The following is a 27,212-nucleotide window of genomic DNA, read 5'->3' as shown; positions in this document are numbered from 1 at the left end:
TTCTTTTACATAAAAATGTGTCTTAGGAATTGCTTCTGGATTTGGCTGTTGGGGAAAAATTTTGTATTACCTTTTCTTAAACCTAATCTTATTAATGACAACTAATTAGCCTCATCATTGGTCCTTTTCTTGTTGCTGGGGACCAAATCGGGGGCTTCTTGTATGCCTGTATTGTTCTATCATTGAACAATATCCACAACCATCTTAATTTGGGATAGAGGCTACAAAATACTTAGAAGTTGTTTAACATAGTGTGGCAGCAGTCAGGATTCTTTATTCTTTTTCAGTTTTGGTTTATTAAGACAGAATATTTTCTTGTACCCCAGATTTACCTAAAACTTACTGCATAGCCCAAGTTGGGCTTGATGTTCTCTCAGCCGCCCCAGTGCTGGGATAATAGGTGTGCTTTGCCTTGGCTGTTTGATAATAATACCAGTGATTAGGTGTTATTATGGCTTTTATGTTGTTATATATTTTATAAATAATATCAAAGTATATAAAGTTATATTTAGAATTACAGTTACTAAATATATTAGATATTGAAAAATGTTAGCACAATTTCTATATCCCTTGTTTTATGCAGAAAAAATACATTACATTCTATTTTGTTGGGATATCATTCCTACCACCCCCTCCACGGCCGGAATAGTTGTGCAGGTGTGGATGTTTTGAAACATAGTTTCACTCTGTGCTCTGATTGCCTTTGACTTTGCTTTATAGTTTACACTCTCCTCCAAATTATAACTCTTTCCTTCTTGGGTTTTGCGCTTACAGGCATGTATCATCGTGCCTGAAATAAAAGCTCTCTTTTTTTTTCTCCTACTATGTATAACGTTATCTCTTCCTTATGTAACGATTCATATTGTATACCTATTTTACAGTACATGCTTGCTTAGCTTTTAGTGTTTTATTTGGTTGTGTCTTGTTTTTCCCTCAAATGTAAGTCTGTCCTGTAAATTATGACTTAAATGAATTATATAACATATATTGTTATTCTTTAGTTTTGAATTTTTGGAAAGTAGATTGTGTTTCTTCATTTTTGGTGCTCTAGAATTGGATACAGAAATAATACATGGTGAAAATAATTCTCATGAGAATGTTAGAGAGTATCAGTAATTTTATATGGAAATTTTATGACATTGATATGTTCTGACTCTAAATATCGGTTACAATAGTTTACAGACATGATAAATATTTGAGGGTCAATATATGAAAGGATAAAAAAGGGTGTGTCTTTCTTCGGTCATTTTACACAATTCTTTAAGCAATCCTATGGATGTGGTTATGCTTGGTAAAATACTGATACTTTTCTTTCTTTCTCTCTTCAGAGGTGACATTGTAATTGCAAAAAGCCCAAGTGATCCAAAATCAAATATCTGTAAAAGAGTAATTGGTTTGGAAGGAGACAAAATCCTCAGCACTAGTCCATCTGATGTATTTAAGAGCCGCAGTTATGTAAGTAATGTTTCAATTATGTCTTTTTTTTTTTTTTTTTTGCTATCATAGTCAATTAATATTAACTGAGTACACTGAGAAAACAAAATGGTCTTTCACAATGTTTTTGTTGAGGTGGATGATGGCTCAGCAGTTGAGGACACATACTGTTCGTTCTTCCAGAGCACCCAAGTTTGAGCCCCAGCACTCCAGAAGACTCAACACTTTCGTATTCTTTAGGCAAAGGCATTCACATACACATGCACACAGACAAGCCTACATATACATATGCACATAATTAAAACTAACAATTTAAAACCATTTGTATCTTTGACAGTGGGTGTCACTGTGCCCTCCTCATACATGTATGCTAGTACACTAGTGCTTTGAGGATACTCATCTCCCATTCCTCCTGCCATTGCAGCTAATGTACCTTTCTTGCCAGCGAGTTCTCCCTTTACTTTCCTCTTCCATTTTAGTTGTTATTTTGGTTTAATTTGGTTGTTGGTAGTGGTGATCCAGTGAATTTCATTGGGGTTGCTTCTAAGAGCATGGGTGGGTACAAATTTATTTATTCCACCAGTATGTACCACTAGAGAAAATGTCTCCTCCCACTACCACTCCACAAATCATCTGGTCTTTTGAAGTCCTACCCACTTTATGATAGGACATCTATTGATGCACCTAATTTTGAGCAGGTCTCATCGGGTAGTTAGAGCTTTTGCAAGTTCGAGAGTGAATAGCCATTTGATGTCCAGAAAATCATGTTCCATAGCACTCCACCCCATTCTCTGCTCTAACATTCTTGCTGGTAACACCAGCACTGGAGATGCTGAACAGGAGAATCTCCAGAGTGAGTTCAGGGTGACTATAAACTACATAGCAGGACCCTGCCTTACAATAGTCAGAATGGAGGGAGGGACATAGAGAAATTAAATTGCATATGACCAGCTTCCCTTTACACATACAAGATTGCGGAGTGAGTAGGATTGAAGCATAACAAGCAGATGTACTGTGTTCGTTCTTCCCCGAGTTCCATGCTATTATCAGACAGCTTATGGGAAAAGATGTGATGGCCTTTTCTTTACTCAGCATATACTCTCTTTGATAACTAGGGCTTATTTTTCTACTTTAAATTTTGTGTGTTGCTATCAAATTATACAAATGTCTGTTAACCAATCTCACCTCTATTCTTCCCTAAAATACGTTAATAATTGAAGTTTGTCTTCATCATTGTTCCTTCATTTAGAACCTTGATAGCTTGATTACTCTATCAAGACAGTCTGTCCAGTAGTTTATTAGTCTATTGTGTACCATTGAAAATGGAGTCTGGCCCAGCCATGTAAATGATTTTTGACATATATTGCTATAGATCTAGACACAGAGTAATTGTTAGGTGATAGTGATGATGGGAAGATGATAGCCTGGTGTCAGGTAATTCGTTTTTCTACTGTGGCTTTCTGTATGAACATTGTATCCTTTTATTCTTCCAAATTGTCAATATGTCATATGCTTTTATCCTCACATGACTATTCTCATACCATGAGGTATTCTAGTGATATCTAAGTTGTTTTAGCAAAAAGAATCTACTTCAGATCAGAAATAGTTTTGTCAAGAGTCAGAACAAAAAAAAAGGATATCCTTATTATGTACATTAATACCTTAATTTATATGCCAGTTTCTTTGTTAAAGTCAGTAGACTAGGAATATCGGGGCTAAAAGGTTTACATCAAAATCCTTGCTCTGAGTAATCAGAGAAGACAGCCAGAGAATTACAAAATGTGAACTTTTAGAATATTCTGTTTAATATTCATCCAATTTTATATATCCAATGAATGAGCAAGTTAGAGGCCACCACCATTGTTTTCCCACGAGTGTTCTATTGACTTTGGTATTTGTAAGGGCAGGGTACACAAGTGAAATAAGCTTTGTAAAATGGCAAACTCATTTAGTCACTACAGTACACAAGTAGGGAGTAGTAGTATTTGTCTGATAAGAGAACTACATAATGGGGAGGTTAAATAGACTACCTGTTTCTTTTCTTTTTTCTGTTTTTGGTTTTTCAAGACAGGGTTTCTCTGTATAGCCCTGACTGTCCTGGAACTCATTCTGTAGACCAGACTGGCCTCGAACTCAGAAATCTGCCTGCCTCTACCTCCCAACTGCTGGGATTAAAGGAGTGTGCCACCTCTACCTGTTTCAAACAGGAGTTGTGTTTTAAAGGCCAGGATCTTGTCTCCAGATATGTATGCCCACCAGGTCATTACATCTCTCAGAATAGGCTCTACTTTTCTATTATTTCAACTCCCATCTCATCAAATTATTCTTTTTCTTAAATTTACTTATCTTTTATATTTTAAAAAAGAAGGGCAATTATTTCTGGTCAGGAATAGTATTAGTTGTTCAAGAAAGTAGGGTTTTTTTTGTGTGTGTGCTTAAAATTAATTTTATTCTTATTTGTCTGTCTGTGATTGTGTGCTGTGTATAAAGGTCTCTGAGGAGGCCAGAAGAGGGAGTTGGGTCCTCTGGAGCTACAGTTACAGGTGTTTGTGAATCACTTGCTGTGGGTGCTGCACCATCTTTCCAGCCCCAGAAACCAATATTTTTTGAGGTTTTTTTTCTAGGCTCATTTTTTTTATGTCTCAAGAACTGCATAGCTATTACAGAACCACTTTAGTAGGTGTGCCCTATTGATCAGGCGATTTCTAACAAAAATTCACCCATGTGTGGAATACTCTGAAAACACACCTGAAGCCGCTGTGATGTTTGCCCCTTAGAGTATTGTTCCCTTTTAGGCTATCTTGGGAGTACACTGGTATTGTATTTTATAAGATAGCTTTCTTATTTTACCTATGCATTCCTTTAGGAAAACCATTCATATTAATGTCAATTGAACTACACAGTAAAGATATAAGTATAAAGTGTGTTTTCCATTGGTGGTAAAACCATTTATTCTATTATGTAGGTGGCTTAGCCAGCAAAACACCACATTGTCAGTGACGCCACATGTCAGTGACATGCTGTGTGGCATACAAGAGAAATCGTGTTGTCTGTAAGTTTGGCAAAACCTTAACTTAAGCAGGTCCTGATTAAATGGTATGGACCCATTTTGTCCTTCTAGCTAGTAATGGATTTACTTGAGAAAGGGTCTTTGCTGGCTCAGGACAGCCTCTTAGAGCAGAGTCTGGCTAGGAATTCTTGTTCTTCCTGTGTTTGCTTTCAGACTTATATGAAATACAACCCGTTTTCTGAACTCCAGAATCTCATATCTAACATAAATAGATAGTAGTCTGTACCCCGACTTTTTGTCTCCTTCATTGGGTTCTTCCTACCACCCCTCTCCACCCTTATGCCTTCTAACCCCTCAAGACTAGGTAGAGGAGAAAGGGGCATCCACGTTTATAGACCATACTTCCTGCTTATTAGGATCATCAAGTTCCTTGGGGCAAATTCAATCTGTGTAGTCAGGAGATCTCCAGCTAGTGATTCAGCAGGAGCAACGGCCACCACCTTTCCTAGGGCTCTGATACTTATACATGCTCTGAAGAGCTCCCAGAATTCCCAACACAGACTATGTTCATCTGGCAAAAATCACAGTCCTGCTAGAACATGAGACAAATCTTAGCTGCTGTAGACAGTCTAAAGCAGCTCCATATCCCACACCTACCATTAAAACAAAAACACATCCACATAACATTTCTGTGTTTTAAAAAATTCCAAAATTCTCACTACAGTAGTCATCTCAAACTTAGTATTTCAGAAACTAAAATCCTTATTTTCTTGGCCCAGTGGGTGCCTCCTTCTACATATCAGCTGTAGTAAACACATTATATTCTTCTGCTTTTGCAAGCCATGAAGTTTGGACTCATCCTTGAGTTTTCTTCTTTCACCTTACTGCGAAATCCATTAGAAACTGTGGCTCTCCGTCTAAGAGTAATTCAGATCGTGTCTTGACACTTGCTCATGGAAGACAAGCTGACCTTTGCTGCTGTCACAGTGATTTCAGCACTGCCACCTTTAAAATTCTTCCCATGTTCTATTCCTTCATGGCCTATTCCCCAAACAGTAACTGAGTCTGTCCTTTTAGCTGTTGATGCCTTTTATGACCAGCTGTCATTCTTCTGCTCAAAGACCCTCAGGTTCCCTTTCCTGATACAATAGATCAGTCTTAGCAGTGCCTACAAAGCCCATTCTTCCTTTCTCCTGCTACCTTTCTTGTAATTAGAGCTTTATTGGAACATAGTGGTACTCATTCATTTATATATTGTCTGTGTTCACCTTCACCAGAATAGCAGAATTGAGCAGTTGACAGGGACAGTGTTGTGCAGGGTCTCAGCTCTTTACTCTCTGTCAAGTTTGCTGATGCCTACTCTAGATAAGATTGATGCCAGAGAATTCTTTTGATTGTTGTTGATTCTCCAGTATGCAACTATAATTTCACATCTATTAGCTTCTATCAGAATACTAGGAATGTTGTTATTGTTGGGTTTGTTTTGAAGACAGGGCTGCACTAGCCATGTTTGCTCATGAGTATAAACCCCAATCTTCAGAGGCAGAAGCAGGAGGCTAAAGGTCATCCTTGGCCATATTGGGAGTTCAGGGCAGACTTGGAATACATGAGACCCTCTCTCAAAACAAAAGAAATAACAATAATAACAACCCCTCAGCCATGTAAAGCAGGGTCTCATTTAGCCTGTGCCGCTCTTGAACTTGTGTTACAACCAAGGTTAGTCTTAAAACGACTGATTCTCCTACTGACACTTCCCAAGTGTAAGGTTCTCAGATATGTAGCACTACATCTGGATATTTTCAAACTGTTTGAAGGTTGGAAAACTGTACCATGAGTAGGTCGTGCTCTAATTCTGTTTACCTTCTAGTCTAGTTTGATCATTAGTTTCCATTGTGGAAGTGGATGATACTGCTTTCAGAAATGTAGCTTTTTTTGTAGCTCATAACACCATGTTACTGCTAATCTCAGCTTGGTCTAATCTTCACAGAACACTTAAAAGCTGGGCCACCACTTCACAGAATGACAGATAGAAGTTGAGAATATTAGAATTCCTATTAGTGTGTGCCAGAACAGAATGCTGAGTAAATGTTTGCATAACTAACTCAATCTGGGTTGGATTGTAAGTTTTAGAACGTTTAATAAGCACACCCAAAATCACATGGCTCAGAATTAAGTTACATTTTATTTATTTATTTATTTACTTATTTATCTAATGTTTATGTATATACTGAACTTAGTTTAAATTACACATAAAGATATGGTGAAATTGAATTCTGTATGACCTACATTGGCCTCATTTTTAAAGGTTTGCTGCCTTGTGCGTTAGTATAGCGGCAGCTGGATTGCCCTGTGCAGCTCAGTGCCTGCTCACTAGGCTGTGTGGTAATAAAGCTTTCTACATTTACGTTGAAGCACATGAATGTGCCCTTTAGATTTATGTACCCACTATGGTACTTTGTTCTTTTGATCTTTGCTTGGTTGACAGATTACTAAAAAGTCAAGTTGTTGCCTGTGGTTTTGTAAACTTGTCTTTCAACCAAAAACATCTACTTTCCTGTAGTTGTGTAAAACTATGAATCCTTTTCATTTCTTAAAAAAAAATACTATTGCATTTATTTATTTATTTACTTATTGTGTGTGTGTGTCTGTGTCTCTGTGTGTGTGTGTATAAGGACAGCTTGTAGGATCTCTCATCCCACCATAGGAGTTCTGGGATAAAACTCACCCATGGCAGCATGTGCCCATATCTTCTGAGCCATCTTGTGACCCCCCATATTCAGATATTCCAAGCAATGCTTCAGTGTCTCAACCATAACATCTTATATGTGTTTATGCAAACGTCAGTGCATTTCTGAGCTTGTTGTTGCATGCTTGTCTGACCTCAGTGAAAGGATGTGTGGTGGGGGTGGTACTCATGGAGGTCCTCCCCTTCTCTGAAGGCGGGGGGAGTAGTGATTGGGAAGAGAGGAAGGAGGGGACCTGTGATCAGGATGTAAAGTGAATAAATACATTAATTAGTGAAAAAAATTTAAGAATGTATGTTTTCACATACATTGTTAATTTATAGTTATCAAAAAAAGAAAAAGAGGCAAAGCTTTTCAGTTGTCTTTAATACCACAAGATCCCAGTATTGTGCACAAAAGTTATCCTCACCAAATTGTAACATAAGGAAGATTGAGTGATAGAGGCTGAATAAGGATGTGATGTTGCTTGTGCCTCCTTTTTGTCAAACTTAGGTGTGTTAATATTTCTGTTACTGATTAAAATAAAAGAGAGTTCTTTGTTTCAGAAAGAGCTAACTAAATGTACTCAGGATGCATTGGTGGAATTGTGTTAGTACTTGAAAATGCAACTGCAAAGGAGGAAGAAAGCTAGGAAATATTTAAATCAAATTGACAGTGAGCAAAACAACCTCATCAATTAGATAGCACTGGAAAATAGCGACTTTATATAGTTAATGCTAATAGTCCTGTAAGGTGGACTGTATATGCTTAGAATTCAGTTGAAACCCCTGAGTATCCTAATGCTAGTTTTCTGTTTGTTAAAGGTGTCATTTGCCTTCGCTAAATGTTGCAACCATCTGGTCTTGTATTAACCAGATATATCATTAACAGAAAAAGTACTTCTGTGTGAGGAGAAGAACCATCAGGTGAAAGGGCTTGTTTATTATAAGTTGCTGATACACTGAATTCTAGGTCATTTAGATAGAAGGACTACCTAATAATACCACTTACTATACTCTATCTAAGCAAGGGACTTGCTTTTTTGCAAACTCTGGTGATAAAAGCTGTACCACACATCTATTTCTCAGCAACAGCTCCAAGTAATCAATCAGGGCACAGTACTAATGCCTTAATTGCAGCTGGTATGGAGGACTGTGTTTACTCTCTTGCTAAAGTGAAGTTCACTATGGAGATGGCCTGGCTCTTTCATCCTATAGCTAACACAGTTCAGAAGATAAACATCACTAATAGTTACTAGTCTGAAGTGTTTTCTGCTGAGATGATAACAGTGAGGAATCATCTCTTAGGCCTCTCATTTCAGTGTTTCTGGTGCCTTCTATGAACACTTTCACAATAGTTTAAACTTAACAATTATTTTAGAATTTCGTTTTACAGTCTTTTTTTAAAGATTTATTTATCTATGTATATGAGTACTCTGTCTTCCTGTATAACTCCACAACAAAAGAGGACATCAGGTCCCATTATAGATGGTTGTGAGCCACCATGTCATTGCTGGGAATTGAACACTGGACCTCTGGAAGAGCAAACAATGCTGTAAACCATCGAGCCATCACTCCAGCCCTATAGTCCTATTCTTGTTAGTCTGAAAATATGTTCATTAAAATCAGCAGTTGTGGTGAATATTGAACACTAAAAGTATTTCAGTTATTTATATTTAGACAGTGGTAATACTATTGGTGAAAATATACTTAATCTAGCACAGTTATATGTGTTCCAGTGTATAAGTTAATTGATGCTTCTTCACTTTAATGTTGCCTAAATGTAACTGAGAAAAAAATAAGAAAGACTGAAATTGTATGCAGCTGGTCAACAAAAGTGCTGAGCCCCACTCCAAACTCTGTTGTGATTAAAGATAAATGTTCCAACTGTCAGATGGCCTCCTACTGTCTGCTGGGGAAATATAATGACTGTTGCTAAGACAGAATAGGTTCAAATGTCTTGGAAGAAGCAACTAATGAAATTCTTGCCCTGCTTCCTTAGAAAATTAAATTTTGACAGGTTATATGTAGTTTCTTTGACCCAGAATCTTAGCCAATAAAAGTATTCTCACTATACTAAACTCTTTTCTACTCAGAATAAGACTAGCTAAGGAGAATAAAATAAAAATAAATGTGCATGTTTTAAAGTGGTTGCACATAGTAAAATAGGAAGAAAATACTGGCATTTCATGTCATTGTAAGAAGAATCTAGAGAGTTGAAAGGTTTTCTCCTGTTCCTTTAGAGGTTCTACAAGAGAATTACACATCACAACATGTGACACAGTAGTGCTTGTATCATTGCCAAGTGTGCACATAAAGCTAGCAGGACAAGGCAGTCAAGCAGTATAAAGAAAATACAGCTATAGATGAGTAACTTAGATATCTAAGGTAGAACTGAAAATTCTCATCTGCTTCTTCCTGCATCTGAGGTGACTTCAAATTTGACCTGATTTCCCAAAATAGCTCTGGGGACATATACTAAAAAGGACTTCTGCTCCTAACCAATATTGGTCCCTGCCTTAATTAGGCTGCCTCAGGAACAGCCAGGTCCCTGAACTTAGAAGAGAGGGCAGAAGGGTGAAATGACAGAGAACACTTTGTCTTGAGACCTAGGAGGAAAAAATAGAGCATTACACTCTTGGTAAGTGCCAAAAGTATTGGGGGGAGAGGGGGATGGAGCACCATGATAGAGATGACAATGAAAAGACAAAACTCAGTTCCTTATATTTCTCAAGCAGAAGAATAACAGGAAGTGACTTAATTTATAAAAGATCATACTAGGATTAATGTAGACTATTAAAAGACTTTTCAATGAAAATTTCTGGAGGTGTGGAACCTGTTTAATAGGTTGCAAATGAGATCGAATTAGGGTTGTAACAGGAAAAAATGGAAAGTAGTAACAGTATCACAGAGATATTGAGAAAATACTAAGATCAGATTGGACTTGGAAAGAAAGGGAAACCAAAAGTCTTCAAATTAATATCCAAATTATTAGCTTTAGTGGAAGGTTAAATGGTCCTGTGGGGGAAGAGATTAGAAGATACACACAAATTTAAGCATTTACTAAGACTCCAAAGATAAGAAAAGAATGCAGCCAGAGGATGGGGAGGAGTGTTATGACATACTGGCTTTGACCTTGGCATGGCTGCTGCATTCAACTTACAGCAACTATGGCTATCATAATAAGACCCATGTAGAATTAAGCCAGCCAAGCTCATGGCTAAGGTGGGGTAGATGATCTCCAGACCTCATGCTTTACTAAGGAGTTAGGGCAGATGACAGCTGCTAGCTGCTGGGAGAAAGAGGATAATGTTGCTCTCTTTTTCTGCCCACCTTTGCTCCTCAGATGGAAAACAGTAGACAGCTTTATTTTTACTACAACTGCTGGGCGCTGAATCTCCTGCCCTAATCTTATCAGCTAGCAACTAGCTCCAGCCAACTCTCTTGGTCCCCACCCTCGGTGGAGGCTGCAGGCCCTAGGTACCCTGAAGCCTTACATGGTTCTTTATGCTTCTTGTTCCAAAGCCTGGCTGAAAGACCTCCTCTTTCACTGTGTCTCTTCTCTTCTTCCTGGGACCAAACCCATCTTTACCCTTTGTCCAGCAATTGACTTCTGCCTTCTTTATTGACCAAATGATGAACCAATTATGGAACCAGATTTTAGTATCATCTCCTAACTCTACAATTATCTAATATAGAGTGCTCATCCCTGAAATCATATATACACCAACATCAAGAGTGCAGCAGACTGTATTCATGCATTTGTGTGTGTGTGTGTGTGTGTGTGTAAAAATAATAAAGAGGCCTTCAGTTCGAAAGGGATTAAGATCGACATGGGAGGGGCTAGAGAAAAGAAAGGAAAGGGGAAATAATGTAATTATATTTTAATTAAAAATACATAGATTTAAAAATATCACCTGAGCTAGGAGTGGTGACATGTATCTGTAATTCCAGCACTTCGGAAACTGAGGCAGAAACATTGTCAGTTTGAAGCTAATATGGGGTATGGAGTAAAACTCTGAGAACAATATAAAATTGTTATTTATCATCCATTCCCATAATTCCCATAATTTACTATTTTGTATTCACAAAGCTTTCATTCTAAATAATTTGAAAGATTTATTAGAATTGTGCTTTGATGAATAAGATACAAGTAGGAGTGTCTATCAAAAACAAGCATTCAAAATGCCTTTGTAAATAATGCATAAATAATATCAATACAACAGACCTACATGATCACTTTTAATCATGTCTACTTTTAAGAGAATGGACTTTTTCCTACTGGTGGCCATCAGTTTTAGTATAAATTTGTTTCTTAATCAAATACTCTCATGAAACAGTTATGCCTACACAGGTACAATAGGAGACTGAAAAGAATGACAAAAATTCCTCAACAGCAATAAATTCATACCAAAATGAATTTGGGCTTTGGAAAGAATTAGGTGACATGACAAGAATAGTTGAAGAAATGGCTAAGCAGTTAAGAGCACCAGCTGCTCTTGCAGAGGACCTGGTTCAATTTCCAGCACCTACATGGTACTTCATAACCATCTGTAACTCTAGTTTCAGGGAACTGAGAGCCCTCTTCTGAACTCTACAGCTACCAGGCACACATGTAGTGCATGTATGCATACACACAGGCAAAACACAAATCTAATTTTTTTTCTTTTTTTTTTTCTTTTCTTTCTTTGAGAATACAGCTGCCATGGTAATGCACACCTAGTTTGAGGCCAGCCTGGAATATACATAGTTAATTCCAGGCTTGCCAGGGGTACATAGAGAGATATTGTCTCACCCCTCAGCCCCCTAAAAGTACCTAAAATCAGAAGCATATTTGCCTATTTTGTCTAATGTGCATCTGATTTGCCAACTATTTAAAGGTTATTCCCCCCCCCCCCAGAACAAAAAACTCACTATTTAGTACATATTACCGTATTCTCATAACTCTGAAGTAACTTAAATTTTGTTTTTTTGCATTTGACTTTTTTTTTTTTTTTTTTTTTTTTTTTGTCTGTGCCTCTCTATAGTTCAGGCTTTCATTCAGGCCTGGAACTCAGTTCATGACCTTGTCTACCTTAGACCCTCTAGCAATCCCTCCTTATTATCCCATGTGCCACCATGCTCAGCTGGAATAGTATTATTAGTAAATCACTTTGTTTCATTATATAGGGCTATAACATGGCTGCATTTTGGATGTCTACGTCATAATTAAGCAACAGAATATGCTTTATATACATAGATATAGGTATAGATATTTGACCTAATACTGCTTACTTGGAAGACAGTAACATAAAATTTAAATGTCTAGTAATTGTTAGATTAAATGACATCTTATGAGTCTACATTATGTGGAGTTTTTTTTTTTTTTTCAAGGCAAGGTATTAAGCATTATATGTTCTGAGATTTAAAATGAAATGCTTTTGAGACTAAAGTGTCCTTGCTGTATCACTCCCATTCCATTTGCTAAAACAGAAAAAAAAAAATGGTCTGATCTGAATGGTTGCAGAAAGTGTATGTTTCCTGTATATTACACGAAAGAAAATGTGCAAAAAGGAATTCCTAAAGGATCACTCCTCTTCTTGCCTTCATGTTTTAATGCACTTATTAGAAGAACCATTATGCATAAGCCATAGACAGGGCCAATGCATACCATGCTTATAAAGTATAAGATTTATAGTAAATAAGGGGTTAGCTTAAAAACAATTTCTTAAGATTTTCAGTTTGAAACATCTGAAAATCAATATATAATATTTTACTTTTTAGTCAAAAAAATTTTAAACTAGGTGTTCTTTGCTTAATCAAATAAGTGAATGATTAGAGTTTAGCGTATGTGTTATTTGATATTTTAAGCTCTCATCAGATTTCACTTGAATCAAGAAACACACCACCTGTGGCTTGCTGTGCAAAGCTGCCTGTGATAGACACCCATAGACCGTGAGGTAATTACGTTTGTTGCTTGTACTAAAAAGGAGGCACTTAAGCAAACCTCAGTGAGTATAGCCAAGAACTGCAAGCTGGATCCTTTCCCCCAGCCCTGAGATTAGCTTTTATCATGGTTCATGAAGTAAATATTGCAGACTCACAATAGTCTCAAAAGAAAGTTAATCTGACTTAGAAAATGTTGATTATGGGAAAGAGCACAAAAATATAATTAACATTCAGAATTTGTGAAACATCGTGTTTTCTAGCCCTCCTTATATAAGGTTATCATAGCTTTTAAAAACATAATATATTTTACTCTGCTATCTTTTCCTGTTCACACTTTAGTATAGGACTGCTGTAAACTTCTTATGCTGTCTGATGTAACTGTAGTTTTTATATGCATTACTGAAAGCAGCGGGTGTCTACTGTATGGGTTACAGGCTAGCCTGATTTCACTGTAGTACCAGAGACAAAAACACTTTTAAAAAAATTGTCAGTAAAGTTTTCCCTGGCTCACCTTTAAATAGTGTCATGCTAGGGGCTGAAGGAATAGCTCTATGGCTAGAAGCTCACCATTGCCTGTAACCAGCGCCAGTGTATCCAATGCCCAGTTCTGGTCTCCATGACCACCTGTGTACACGTGAGCATTCTAACATGGAGACGAAATGTACATACATATACATTAAAGACAAATCTTTAAAAGTATCAGGCAGCTGTGCGGTGATGCACACCTTTGATCCCAGCACTTGGGAGGCAGAGACAAGCAGATCTCTTGTGATTCCAGGGTCAGCCTGATCTACAATAGTGAATTCTAGTCTAGCTGAGGCTACATAGTGAGACCCTGTCTCAACAAAACAAACAAAATCCAAAAACCAAAGCATTGATAAAGTCAAGCTGGGCGTAGTAGCAGATGGTGCGTAACTGAAATTCCTGCGCTTTGAAAGCTGACGAAGAGTGTTGTGAGTTCAAGGACAGGATGGCAAACCTAGTGAGAAACCATCAGGGGAAAAAAGTACATGAGGAGTCACCCAAAAGGTAAAACGGTTTAAGAGAAACATGCATGTATATATATAATATTTTACATTTCTAGGGTAATGCATGCTATTATAAAATATAAAATTTGAGACATAAAAAACAAGGACTTTCTGCTTTTATACACACAGTCGTTAGTTACTTTTTCATTGAATCAGTTGTTGACATCTTTCCATTATTTGTTCTTTATTAACATACTTTGTTTTTTGTATTTTAATCATCTGTCTATTATATAAATGAATTATATTTTATTTAGCCTCTGCTTACTGACCAACATTTATACTACTGCCCGTTCTGAGACAAGAGAAAGAGCAGAGTAAACATTTGCCTTTATTTGTGTCTTTTTGGTTGATTGTTTTGTTTTTGAGACAGTGTCTCTTATAGCATAGGCTGGTCTTAGACTCTGTGCCCAAGCATGACCTTGACTTTATGAGCTGCCTACCTGTACCTCCTGAGTGCTGAGATTACCACCATCCGTTTTAGATTGTTCTTTAGTTAGAACTCAGAGTGGTGGCATGCTAGAGACCTCCTGTTGAACGAGCTATCACTCCAACCCCTTGTCTCTGTCATGAAAGCACTGGTTGATTGCTAGTTGAGGATGCAAAGATTAGGTTCTTAAATGGTTGAAATCTATGGATCACATTGCCAGGAAGGCAGGAGCTACAAAAAGATCTCCAGGGATCTACATTTATATTCCTTTGGTTGACAAATAAATACTAAATCGTACCTATTCATGGTGAAATTCAGTAATAAACAAAGGCGACTAACTAGGGAGCTTCGTGCATCCTAGAATGCATGCAAAACCAGGAGACATTTGAGTTTCCTAAGCCAGTGTGAACAAGCCAGAGAAACCTGGAAAGATTGTGCCCCGTAGTACTGTGAGAAGGAGCTCTGCCAGGCAGCTTGAATATAAGGCTTAAAGTGAGTAGGCTGATCTTTTGTAGTAACCCCCTTCAGCATGGTATTCTCTGAAGACTGGCAGCAAATCCACGCAACAGAGGGTGTCTAGCTAAGTCACAAACAACTAGCTCCATGAAGAAAGCAGTAAAAGGAAAGCCACACTCAGAAGGGAATCGGGTAAAGAAAGACACGAGGGAGGTGGGGGGGGGGGGGGCGGTGAAATTACCAGAACTACTCTAACATGCCATTTGTAATGGTTTTCAAGGAACCAGAGCATACGTGAGCATGATGGGGTAAAAACGGCAAATAAAGAAACAATACTCTTCCTGTTTGAAATTCTTTCACTTGGATTTGACAGCAGAATTGTAACTACAAAAGATCAGTAATTTTGAAATATCTCTCACAAAATGGACAAAATAAAGATACTTACACACAAGAAAGTAGTAAATTTTCTTGCAAATAGACTTACAAAAAAACTTGAAAGGACAGTCCTCAAACTGAAAGGCAAAGGAGCTACACGTATGGGTTCATAACAATATAAAGAACACCATCAATAAACATGTTTGCTTAGTCAGAAAATGTAGTACTTATCTTTTGCAGTGCTTGGAACTAACAGGGCTTCACATTCTAGGGAGACTCTCTAACCCTGAGCCGTATTTCCAGCCTAGTTTTGTTCTTATTTGTAAACTGCACTTATACACCTTACCCACTGAAATTGCATATACAAATACAAAACAATGCTTTTCTAGTACTAATAAGCAATGTCCATTCAAAAGAAATCCAAAAATTACTCCTATTCAAAATAGCTTTAAAAACAAACTACAACCAAACAACCAACACCCACCAAAAATACTTAGTAATGAAGCTAACAAAGGAAGTGAAAGAACTCTATACTGCGAAGTTCAAAGTCCTGAAGACATGGAAGACCATCCTGGAATATGATGAACAGTATTGGAATATAATGATCCCCTTCTTATGGATCAACACAGGATAGTGACATGGTTATACCACCACAAACAACCTATAGATTCAAAGCAATATCCATCAGAATTCTAACACCACTTTTTTGTTATGGAAAAAGAAAAAGTAATTGTGTAATTCATATAGATCCTCTATAGTCAAAGCAGACCTGAGCAAAAAAACAAACAACAACAACAACAACAACAACAAAAACCAGTGCTGAAGTTATCACATCGCCAATTTCAAGTTGCATTGCAGAAACGTATTAACAAACTCAGCATGGTACTTGTTCAAAGACAGACATGCAGATCAGTGACCTAGAACTGAGTACTTGATACAAACCTGTACCCCAGAACTACCTGATTTGATTTGATTTGATTTTACTAAGATGCCAAAAACATTCTTTTTAAGAAATGGTGTTAGGAAAACTGGGCAGACACTTCCCAAAACAAAACAACAACAACAAAAAACAAAACTAGATTACTTCATCACCCTGCACAAAAAGTCATTTCAAAATGGATTAAAGCTTTTTATTTAAGACCTGAATTGGGAAAGTATTGAAGAAAAAAATGTTTGCCAGGCAATGGTGGCGCATGCCTTTAATCCCAGTGCTTGGGAGGCAGAGGCAGGCGGATTTCTGAGTTCAAGACCAACCTGATCTACAGCGTGAGTTCCAGGACAGCCAGGGCTAGACAGAGAAACCTTGCCTCGAAAAAAGAAAAAAAAAAAGTTGATATAGATATGGGCAAGGGCATTCTGAAACAGACTCCAGTAAGTCAGGAAATAATTATCAAAAACTAACAAATGGGGACTACATGACATTTAAGAAAAACAAAAATAAAAATAGTTCTATATGGCAGGAAAATAATCAAGTGAAGAGACAGGCTAAAGAATGAGAGAAGAGATCCAAACCATATAAAGAACACACACAAACACCACCACCACCACCAACAACAACAACAACAAAAATCTATTCAAAAACCAGACAATCCAATTAGTGACTGAGCTAATAAGTGAAGAGACAATTTTAAAATGAAGTGCTACAAATGGCCAATCAACATGATAAATCTTTCATCATCTTATCCACCAGGGGAACAGAAATTAAAACTTCAATTTCGACCCCCCCCTCACCCCCCAGTTACGGTGGCTATCAATAATACATATAGGCAAGGATGTGGGAAACAAGGAATATTTTTATACTGATGATGGGAATGTAGGTTGAACTAGCTCTGTGGAAATTAAAGGAAGTGTCTTTAAAGAGACAGAAACAGAACCATGACATGATCCAGCTATCCTATTTCTGGGTATATACCCAAAGGACCCTAAGGCAACAAACCACATTCATGTTTGCTGCAGCACAGTTCACAGTACCCAAGATAATGGAATAAGCCTCTCTACCTGTTGAAGATACATGTGCATTATAAAAGAATGGTGTACATACATAATGCAGTTATACTCAGGTAGAAAGAATGAATTTGTTATTTCCTGGGAAAATAGATGCAAGTGGAGATAGCCATATGAAGAGAGAAGTCTGTTACAGGAAGACAAACTGTATTTTCAATTATTTGTGGTCCTAGAATTAAAGAATTCTGCCTACAGCAAATGGGAGAGCTAGCCCTGACCCTCACCTGCTGCAGCCCTTGGAAGAGCAGGTTCTGTACCTTGCCTGGGCAGCAGGGTAGAGCTGACCCAGTTTGGGAGAGGGGTTGCTGGTGAGCCTACAGAGAGCAGAAAAATAGGAGCACCAGTGGACTGGTCAGCACAAATACCTCTCAGGCCCAGGTTCAGAGCTTTGAATTGCCCCACCCTGACATCTAACCCATCCATGAACTGGTGAAGTGCATGAAGGGACTGGTCCTACAGATCCAAAACTACAGAATCTCCATGACACAGGCAGCAACAGGATATCCAAGAGCAGTCCCATTGAGGTTCCAGTGGAGTGGCAGAAGCCAGAGGCCTTGTACCAGACCAATGAGTCAGTGCAGTGAGTATATGCAAGCAAATGCTTGTGGACAAAAAGCCATACTATGGGAAATGGTGTGACACACTACAGCTTCCACAATGAGAGTTTTTCCCCTCTACTTCGGGGAGATTGCAAGGGTGGAGGACAGGTACAAGGGGAGGGGGAATTGAATGCGATTGTGGTGCATGATATGAAATTCACAAAGAACCAAGGGAAAGTGTCTGAATGTATCAAGATAAAAAGATACATACTTAAGAATTTTTCCTTTTAATCTTATAAGCAACTATTAAAAGTGTCTGAGTATATCAAGGTTAAAAAGATCCACACTTAGGTTGGAGAGATGGCTCAGCAGTTAAGAGTATACTGGTTGCTCTTTCAGAGGCTCTGGGTTCAATTTCCAGCACCCACTTGGCAGCTTACAACTGTCTGTAACTCCAGTTCCAGGGGATCTGACACCCTCCCACAGGCATACATGTAGACAAAACACGAATGTACATAAAATAAAAATAATTAAAATAATATCCCTACTTAAGAGACTCTTTTATAAGAGATGCTCTTGGATTAAAGGTAACATCAGTAATGAGACTGTTTTGGGGGTTGTTACATGAAGCATTAAGTCAAATGCTTTGTTTTGTTTTGGAGGTAGGTGCTGGGAACTGAATTCAGCATCCCTTATATGCTAGGCAGGATGCTGCCACTAAGCTCTATCCCTAGCTCTTATATTGTCCTCTAAATACATGAAAAGAGATTGGGCATCACTCAGAATTGCAATGAACCCAGTGTTCTTTAGGTAATGGCATTAACCTGCTGACCTAAGCTTAATTCTTGTACTCTACAAGGTGGAAAAAGAGTAGACTCATCCTTCAACCCCAACCCAGAGGTGTATACACACTCGCGCGCGCGCGCGCACACACACACACACACACACACACACACATTGTAAACTGCAGTTTTTAAAACTGAGACAAAAACAAAGATAGAGGAACTGTTTCTTACCATTGAGTGGGCAAACCTTTGATGACAATAAAATAATAAAAAATTTAAATCATAGCATTAACATCTACTTGCTTATTTTGTCATAAAAACAGTGAAAAAAGAACAAAAGCAGTAAACAAAAGCAGGCTGGGAGGTAGCTCAGTTGGTAGAGTACTTGCCTAGAATGCATTAGGCCCTGGGTTCAGTTCTCTAGACCACATAAAATCAGGAATGATGACACATGCCTATAATCCCAGAACTCAGCGTGGAAACAGGAATATCATGAGTTCAAGGCCATCTCCTAGACTACAGTTTGAGACCAGGCTACCTGAGACCCTGTCTCAAAACAAAAAAACCGACATGAAAGTTGGATGTTGTTATAATCCAGTATCCCAAGCAAGGGTGCAAATGTGGAGGGCGGGACCACATAGCAGGGTGAAATGTAAATATGGGCCCTCAGATAGGTAGAGATTGCCCTACACTGTAGTGTAATATTCTATTTGTAAAACATCTTTCTTTTCCTTTTACTGGTGTCTCTTATTCATACATAGCACCAGTATTATGACTGAGGAACAAACATTCTTTAAGAAACTAGAAATCTAAATACAAGAGCTCTTTATCTTGTATCTTCTGCAAAAGTGCAGTAGGTACACTTGGCTTTCCATGTGCTGTGCTCATTTGTATGTGACTTCAGATACATTTGCTTTTCTTCTACACTGCACTGCCTGTCGGTCAGTTTATGACTAAGTAGTACTAGACATGTTATCAGCTCCAGGACCTGAAGCTAGTTCATTTAATCAAGATATCCTAGAAATACAATCTTATGAAAATGAACTCAAAATTTAAATGCTCATAATATACAAAAATAACATTGTCATACAAAAATAAAATTATGGTATATCTTAATCCAATGAAATCTTCCCAATAGATTGTTTTGGTCTGGTCAATAGTCAACTTTTCTTGCATTAACAAAAACTATAAAATAAAAACATAAAAATGCAGTGTACAGATTGCTGTCAGAAAGCACCTTCTAAGTTTCTATTGAATGGATTATTAGTGGGTGAATGTCTCATATTGGAAGAGTGCATTTTTGAAAAGTATAGCTTTGAAAAAGGATTATAATTGAGTAAACATTTATACCTTTTACTAGTTAATAGTCAAGACTTATCTAGTAGAAGGTCACTGTCATTAATTTGCAGCTGATGGTTTTATAATAGGTCCTTCTGGTTCTTGATGGTCATTATCAACATATAAGGCAGTGACGATATGACCACTACAAAGGCAAGACAGGGGTCTTAATTAGAACTCTGACAAGCCCACTGCAATAAAATGATGAGATTATTTGTAATTGATGTCACAATCCATTACCACTTAGTTCATCATGAGCATTCTAATAGGTCTGGCCTCAGAACTGGCCCCAGGATGTTGCTGACTGGCTGCCCTGCTTATGCTGTTACTGCAACAGGAGGGCACATTTTCAGTCAGCAGCCTAATGACCTCTTTTGAAGTCTATTAAATTAATGACAGTGGCACACTGTTTTCACTTCTTACAACCTTAGTTTGAGATTTCTACAAATTAGTGTTTGGGACCCAGATAATAAAGAGATCTTTTTAAAATGTAGACACCTTTGATATTTAGTTATTTAGTAGAAATGAAAGCAAAAATGACATGTATAAAGGAAGACATCAGGATATATGTTCCTCCTCCAAATGAAGTCTTTTTTTCATATAGGGTTTGGGTTGTATAGCTCGTGCTAGCTTTGAGTTCATGATCTCCTTGCTTCAGTCTCCCATGTGAGGAGAATCTAGTTGTTCACCACAGTTCCAGGCCTTTAGTTTTAGTGATAGTCCCCTGTTGAGTTTTCCTTGTTTCTAAAAGGCCTGCTTTTCTTTACTAATTCCAGGTGCCAACAGGTCATGTTTGGTTAGAAGGTGATAACTTACAGAATTCTACCGATTCCAGGTATTATGGGCCTATACCATATGGACTAATAAGAGGACGTATCTTCTTTAAGGTATGCTTTAATGCCTAAAACACCACCTTTATTCTATGAGCTGGCGGGGATGAGGGCATCTCTCTAATTAAATCCAATCTAATTTGAAACTCATGGCTTCCAAGTTGACTTAACTGTTGCAGTGACTGCATTTGATGAACATTTTACCTTTACTTAAGAACGATGGACAAAACATTATCCTCTCCCCGTCCTGTTCCTAGGGGGAATAACTGAGTATTTTTATAATAACATTCAAACTAATTAGTAGTAGCCTAGAGAACCTTTGAGTTTACAGAAATCAAATTCTGCCACATGTGACTTTTACAGCCATAGTCACATCATGCCAGCAAGCACTTCTACAACAGCAGCACAGACTCAGTCTACTTGGAATGCAGGTGAACCCAGTTAAATACAGCAAGCCTTAGGCAGGTGTATGGCTGTAGAGAATGTACAATAAGCCTTAGATGACATTGGTTCTTGGATTCATTGGTTCTTCCATTATTGGTTGATATACTTTTATTTTAAGACAGGGTTTCACTCTGTATTCCAGGCAGGTCTTTAACTCTCCCTTCCTGTCTTTGTCCTAGAAGTGCTAGTGTCACAGATGGTGGATTACGGGTATTTGTCACTACACCTGCTCCCTCTTGATCACAAGGCTTTAGAAGAAAACTGCATGAATATCTAAGCCAACTGGATACTGTACAGGGTTCTTTATACTTAAAAAGGTGCCATATTCAAGCATTTAAAATATCAAGTAGCATAGATTGGTAGTGTAAAAGAAAACAGCCATGTCTTCACAAACTTATATTGATATACTAAACTGAATTTCTGGTGTCATGTTTGAATGCCTCAGACTAAATATGCATGTTTATTTTCAGAATAGCTGATGAAGAGAACTTACTGCAATATCTAACACAGAGAAAAGGAAAAGGGGACATGATGATGATAAAGAATTTTCATTAATTGTATTCAACTGTATTTTCATTTTACAGATTTGGCCTTTCAGTGACTTTGGATTTCTGCGTGACAGCCCAAATGGCCAGAGATTTTCTGATGATTAATAAGTATTTCTTGATTACTGTCTCCTATTCAAGTGAATTTATTACTACAGTTGAAACCATGAACTTAATAAACTATTTGCTATTCAGTTTTATTTATGTTTTAAATATAAGAGTAAATATCACACTCTGCAATATATATTAACTAAAAGTATTTAGATAAAAATTAACCCAAAACAAGTTTTCTTCCTAAATTGTATGATATAAAAATATCTTGGGGAAGAAATCCAGATGACTATCTCATATTTAAATTTTGGTGGTTCTATACAAAGAAAGCAATCTGTTTTCAAGTATACTTAATATGTCAGCTCTTCATAGCAGTCTAAGTCTAAGACTGAGCATTCCAAGTTGACAAATGACTGAGCTCTGCTGACAACACCATAAGTTAGACCTAAAAGAAACATTTGCGCAGCAGTCTCAGTAAGGGTTCCCTGTGTTCATAAAATGAATTCTGGTCTACATTGTAGACAGAATGTTACATACTAAAGGAAGTCACATAAGACCCGATGCCTACTGTCCACTGTAGTCTGTAATCACTCATTAGAAAAGCCCCTTCACCACACCAGTAATGAATTGAATGGCTCCTTAAACAGAGGCCCTCTAATAAAAAGGAAAGTTGATATTTTAGGGGTTTGTTTGTTTTGTTGACTTTCAGTTAATAGGTTTTCTTTTCCTAAAATTCACCTGAACTTAAAATAGCTCCTGACAAGCCTTGGACATACAAGGCCAGGACAAGAGTCATATTTTCTAACACATGGTCTCTGTCAGCTTTGAAAGAGATTCGTAGAAATCCATATCCAGCTTTGTTTAGGGCAGAACTGGGCTCACACTTCATTCACAAAATCTCTAATCTTATTGAATGCCTGAGTTATTGAAACAGGCATATAATTTAGCAACTAAAGCCATCATCTCTTAGATGAACAACTTCATAATTAAGAAAGAGATGGTTCAGCCAGTACCAGAACTTACCATAATTCTCAGGACCCAAATTTGACCCTTGGGACCCACATTGGGGAGGAAGTGAAGAATCAACTCCTCAGAATTCTCAGAATGTCCTCTGCCCTTTACACACACACACACACACACACACACACACTAAAGCAAAAGCAAGACCCTTCGTAACTATAAAGAATACTCTTCCTGATTCTTGAAAAAGATATTTATACTTCAAAAAGGAAATAGTTTGTACCAAAGAGAAAACAAAAGTTGTTAGCTAAAATTGCAAAAATATTATTCGAGTCCTTTTTATAATACCCTATAATTTACATTTTAGATACATATAAAAAACTGAATTAATTTGTTAATCTGAAGTGGTTTTGCTTGAAGACTTCATCTTATCTTCACAAAATTTACAGCTAATAACAAGAAAGCATCTGTCCTTGTAGTAAAGGATCAGGGACAGAAGACGCAGCTCAGCTCTGATGGAGGAGCTCCACAATCAGCGAGCACGTGTCACAGGAGATGAGGGTTGCTTCCTGTGCTTCATCCTTGCAGACAATGTATTTCCCACCACATCGACAGCTCAGAGAGAAAGACTCATCACCTGCAAAGAATACAGAAATAACGCCTCAGATGCTCAGTCATCTCTGCTAAAACCTTTCAAAATACAGGGCATGTTCCGGAGAAACTGGAAAAAGAAACAAAACAAACAAAAAAAGATCAGGTAGAGATAAAAATGTTTAAAAGGGAGCTGGAAGAATTCTCATTCATAGAAAAACTAAGAGTCTCTTTATCTGTAGCAGCAATGGACTGGTGCTCTGACTCTGTATTCAATATTCACGGATAGGGATTGGGCAAAGTATGCTCAGAGTAATCTATATAATTTACTTACAATTTTCCATTTTCTTAAGAATCCTGAAATTTTTATATTCTTCTAAGCAGCGCATTGAAGATGCTAATGATGGTGGAAACTGGAGGCTTAGCTGCTACTGTCCTTTGAAACAAAGTCACTGATCCCACTGCTGTTCTAGTTATTCTCCCTCTGGTAAGTGTAGTTCTCGGAACTTACCAGGTTATAATCTGTTTTACTGAACTCATAGCTTAGAGACAAATGACATCTCAGTAGGTACAGGATCCTGAAGTGGCTTCAGCGGAGTCTCAAAGTTAGCCAATTTAAGGATCACTGTGCAGGAGGGAGGAAGTAAGAGGCTGACGTGAGAGTCAACTGCCTTGTATTTGCTCTGTATAAAATACAGTCTTAGAAAAATGGGCAGTCAAGTCAACTTTATGTGCTGCCTTATCAATAAGGAAAACATAAATCTCTTCCTGTTTTTTATCTTTTATCACAATGTAGGTTTCTCCATAACAAAAAAATTTCTTTTGAATTTAAAACTGCAAATATCCCCGCTGTTTAAGGTAACATATATATATATATATAAAATTAGTGAAAACATGTTTTCAAAGTGATTAAGTGATTAGTTAATTATCTAAAAATGGAAGGTTGATATTTATTTATTTATGTTATTACTGTATGTTCCCACATGCAGTAGCATGTGTGTAAAGGTCAAAAGACAGATGTGTAAGTTGGTTGGTTGGTTGGTTGGTTGGTTCTCTCTCTGTCCACCATGTAGGTTCCTGGGGTCTATCTCTCAGCCATCTTGTCTCACTTACTCTTGCTTCCTTCTTTCACTCTTTCCCTTTTTCCTCCTCTGCCTCCTCCTCTTCTTTTTTTTTTTTTTAATTTTTGTTTGAAATAGGGTCTTACTAAATAGCTATTACTGTCGTGGCCTTGAAATACAATATTCTTACCTTCACCTCCCAAGTATTGGGATTACAAACTGAAATTAGAAGCCATCGTGCCTTGCCTGATGACCCAAACCTTTAATACCATCACTTGGGTGGCAAAGGCATTCAAATCTGAGGCAGGCCTGGCCTACATAATGAGTTCCAGGACTGCCAGAGCTGCATAGTGAGACCCTGTTTCAAAAAAGTAAAGAAGCCACCATGCCTGGCTTTGTCATTGGACTCTTTTTCTTTTCCCCTCTCCCCTTCCTTCCTTTCTTCCTTTCCTTTGGAATGTATTTTTATCTTATTTTATTATATACATTAGCCACTAGGTTCCTTAAGAAGGCCCCACAGCAAATATGCCTTTTAAAACTACCTCAGTAAACAATGAGATAATCTGAGGTGACATACTCCACAAATGGGTCACCTTGGGAGTTTTGCCATGGGTTTTCATCTTCACATCTGGTTGAAATTTCTTCTTATCTTCACTGAGGTCCTAAAGCAGTATTTTTATTTAAACAAATTTAGGCACAATATATGAAAATCTGTAGGTTTAGATTTTTTTCAACCTATTTTTAATAAGGGTTTTAAATGTTTTAATGTCCCTTTTATCTCACCACCCACCAAAGAAATGGAAAGGAAAGGTTAATAGAGCAAAGGAGGATGTGGACTTGTTTAGAACTAGTTCTTTGCAACGGCATCCGATCCACTAGCAAACATCACTTATGAATCAGTAACAGCAGGACTCAAAAACAGCATTTATAAATTAACAATGGCAGGTTGATCCAGAAGAAACCCCAAGGCTCTACCAATTTGCCTGAATCTGAGGAAGTGCAAAAAGCCACCAAAACACCACCTGAAATTTTTTGGTGTATTTCTCTCTATGAGTGAAGACAAATGTTAACCAACAAAGAATGGTAAGGCATACCAACAAAATCTTCAGTTGTCAGTGAAGACCAGCATCAGCAAAGCCCCACGATGACGAATAAAGAATGGCAAGGCGTACCAATACCATCTAGCATCATCTACTGTCCGTTGGGCTATATTTATATTTTTAAACATCATGTGTTCTCTCAAACACCCACTCTAGCAAAACATCACATGCCCTTTTTCTAGACTGCCTCCAGAAAAATACCATGTGTCTGTTCTTAGTAAAATATCCTCCCACATGTCTGCTTCAGCAAAAACATGTTCTCATAAGACAGATTCCAGAAAAACAGCATATGACACAACTGAGAAACAAGAAATTTCTACTTTAAATATCAATAAAAATCCTAAAGCTATTGTCTGGAGAAAGCTTAGTCTTCAGTATCCCAGTGTTTCCAGAAATGTGTTTTCAGCATAATAAAATGCACTACTAGGCCATGTCTCTCACATGTATGTTTACAACTTCTCCTATCTTGTACCTTTACCACCCACGGCCATTGTGAAAATGATCCTGAAAGAATCCCAACAATATAACCTGCCCACTTGAGAGATCTTTTGTATTACACTAAGATTGATTTTCTCCCCTTTTTAAAAAAATTATTTATTCATTCTTCTAAGTCTGCTTTTTCTAAAATTAGTTTAAAACCTACATTCATTGAGCTATTCCTGAGCCTCTTCTAAAATAATCTTGGTAGTACAAGGAAACAGAACTCCAGCTCCCGCCGGTGAATCGTAAGCATAAACAGTTTTTAATGCTCCTATCAGAATCCAGACTGTGCATAGTGCTGTTCTCGGGAGGATAACGATAATTTCAATCTTTACAGCCTACCTTAAATGAGCATCAAATATGTTCTGTGTTTGAATCCTCCCCTTTCTCCTTTTAGCAGTATTGGAGATTAATTAAGCCAATGGGTCCCATGCAAGGGAAACACTGTACCACTGAGCTACAGAGCCTCCTAAGGTATAGAAGATAAACTGTACTACCAAGATTATTTTAGAAGAGGCTCAGGAATAGCTCAATGAATAAAGCGCTTACTCAATAACAAGAAGACTTGTAGTTTAATCCCTAGGTCCCGTATAAAGGCCAGTTGTGGCACTCACACCTATCACCCTAGTGCTGATGGGAGAGGAGAGAGTAGAAACAGGTAGACAGCCAATCTGAGATCTGGACTCAAAAAAAAAAGACTTCAAAAAATGATGTGGAGAAGCAAATGAAAGTATCCTATCAACCTGTGGCCTGCATATAGGCAAGTGACACCACCCCACTCTCCCACCCAGTGTGTGTGTGTGTGTGTGTGTGTGTATGTATTGCCATATGCGTACGGGGAATTGAACCCGTGTCTTCCACCAAAGTAAGCAGTGCTTTTTAACCATTGAACCATCTAAATGGACGACACAGGTATATATACTTCAGCCTCCAAATTACAGTTTTTTAAAATATATTTACTTGGACAAATCTCGAATTCTAGTCTGTCCACAAGCTAGCAATGAAGAACAGGCCACTGTTGCTTACACAAAAGTAGCTCCTTTTACTGTAGTGACTTCTCCAAAGACCCCAGAACCCTGTTTATTTATGGTAAATAAGAGCTTC

At 37.7% G+C, this 27,212-nt stretch overlaps 2 protein-coding genes across 9 annotated transcripts in view; one reads left to right on the top strand and one right to left on the bottom strand.

The window, feature by feature from the left end:
* Immp1l (inner mitochondrial membrane peptidase subunit 1) overlaps window positions 1–22,059 on the top strand; it is a 56,864-nt gene extending 34,805 nt beyond the window's left edge. For 3 of the 4 annotated variants that reach the window (XM_021154310.3, XM_021154315.3, XM_085834602.1), the window contains 3 exons: window positions 1,329–1,455; window positions 20,823–20,933; window positions 21,905–22,059. In XM_021154310.3, the coding sequence (XP_021009969.1) occupies window positions 1,329–1,455; window positions 20,823–20,933; window positions 21,905–21,973 (307 nt within the window). In that variant the 3' untranslated portion in view covers window positions 21,974–22,059. Of the gene's footprint in view, window positions 1–1,328; window positions 1,456–20,822; window positions 20,934–21,499; window positions 21,883–21,904 lie in introns of those variants that run through there. The other variant, XM_029471328.2, reaches the window with a different exon arrangement.
* Window positions 22,060–22,146: 87 nt separating this feature from the next.
* Dnajc24 (DnaJ heat shock protein family (Hsp40) member C24) overlaps window positions 22,147–27,212 on the bottom strand; it is a 40,690-nt gene continuing 35,624 nt past the window's right edge. For 2 of the 5 annotated variants that reach the window (XM_021155810.3, XM_085834600.1), the window contains one exon: window positions 22,147–23,513. In XM_021155810.3, coding sequence (XP_021011469.1) covers window positions 23,383–23,513 — 131 coding nt within the window. In that variant the 3' untranslated portion in view covers window positions 22,147–23,382. Of the gene's footprint in view, window positions 23,514–23,539; window positions 25,191–27,212 lie in introns of those variants that run through there. The other 3 variants (XM_085834598.1, XM_085834601.1, XM_085834599.1) reach the window with 2 other exon arrangements.

The sequence above is a fragment of the Mus caroli genome, unplaced genomic scaffold, assembly GCF_978045245.1.
Source record: "Mus caroli unplaced genomic scaffold, Mus_caroli_1 scaffold_2, whole genome shotgun sequence".
NCBI lineage: Eukaryota > Metazoa > Chordata > Mammalia > Rodentia > Muridae > Mus > Mus caroli.
This window is presented reverse-complemented; position numbering and strand designations above follow the sequence as displayed.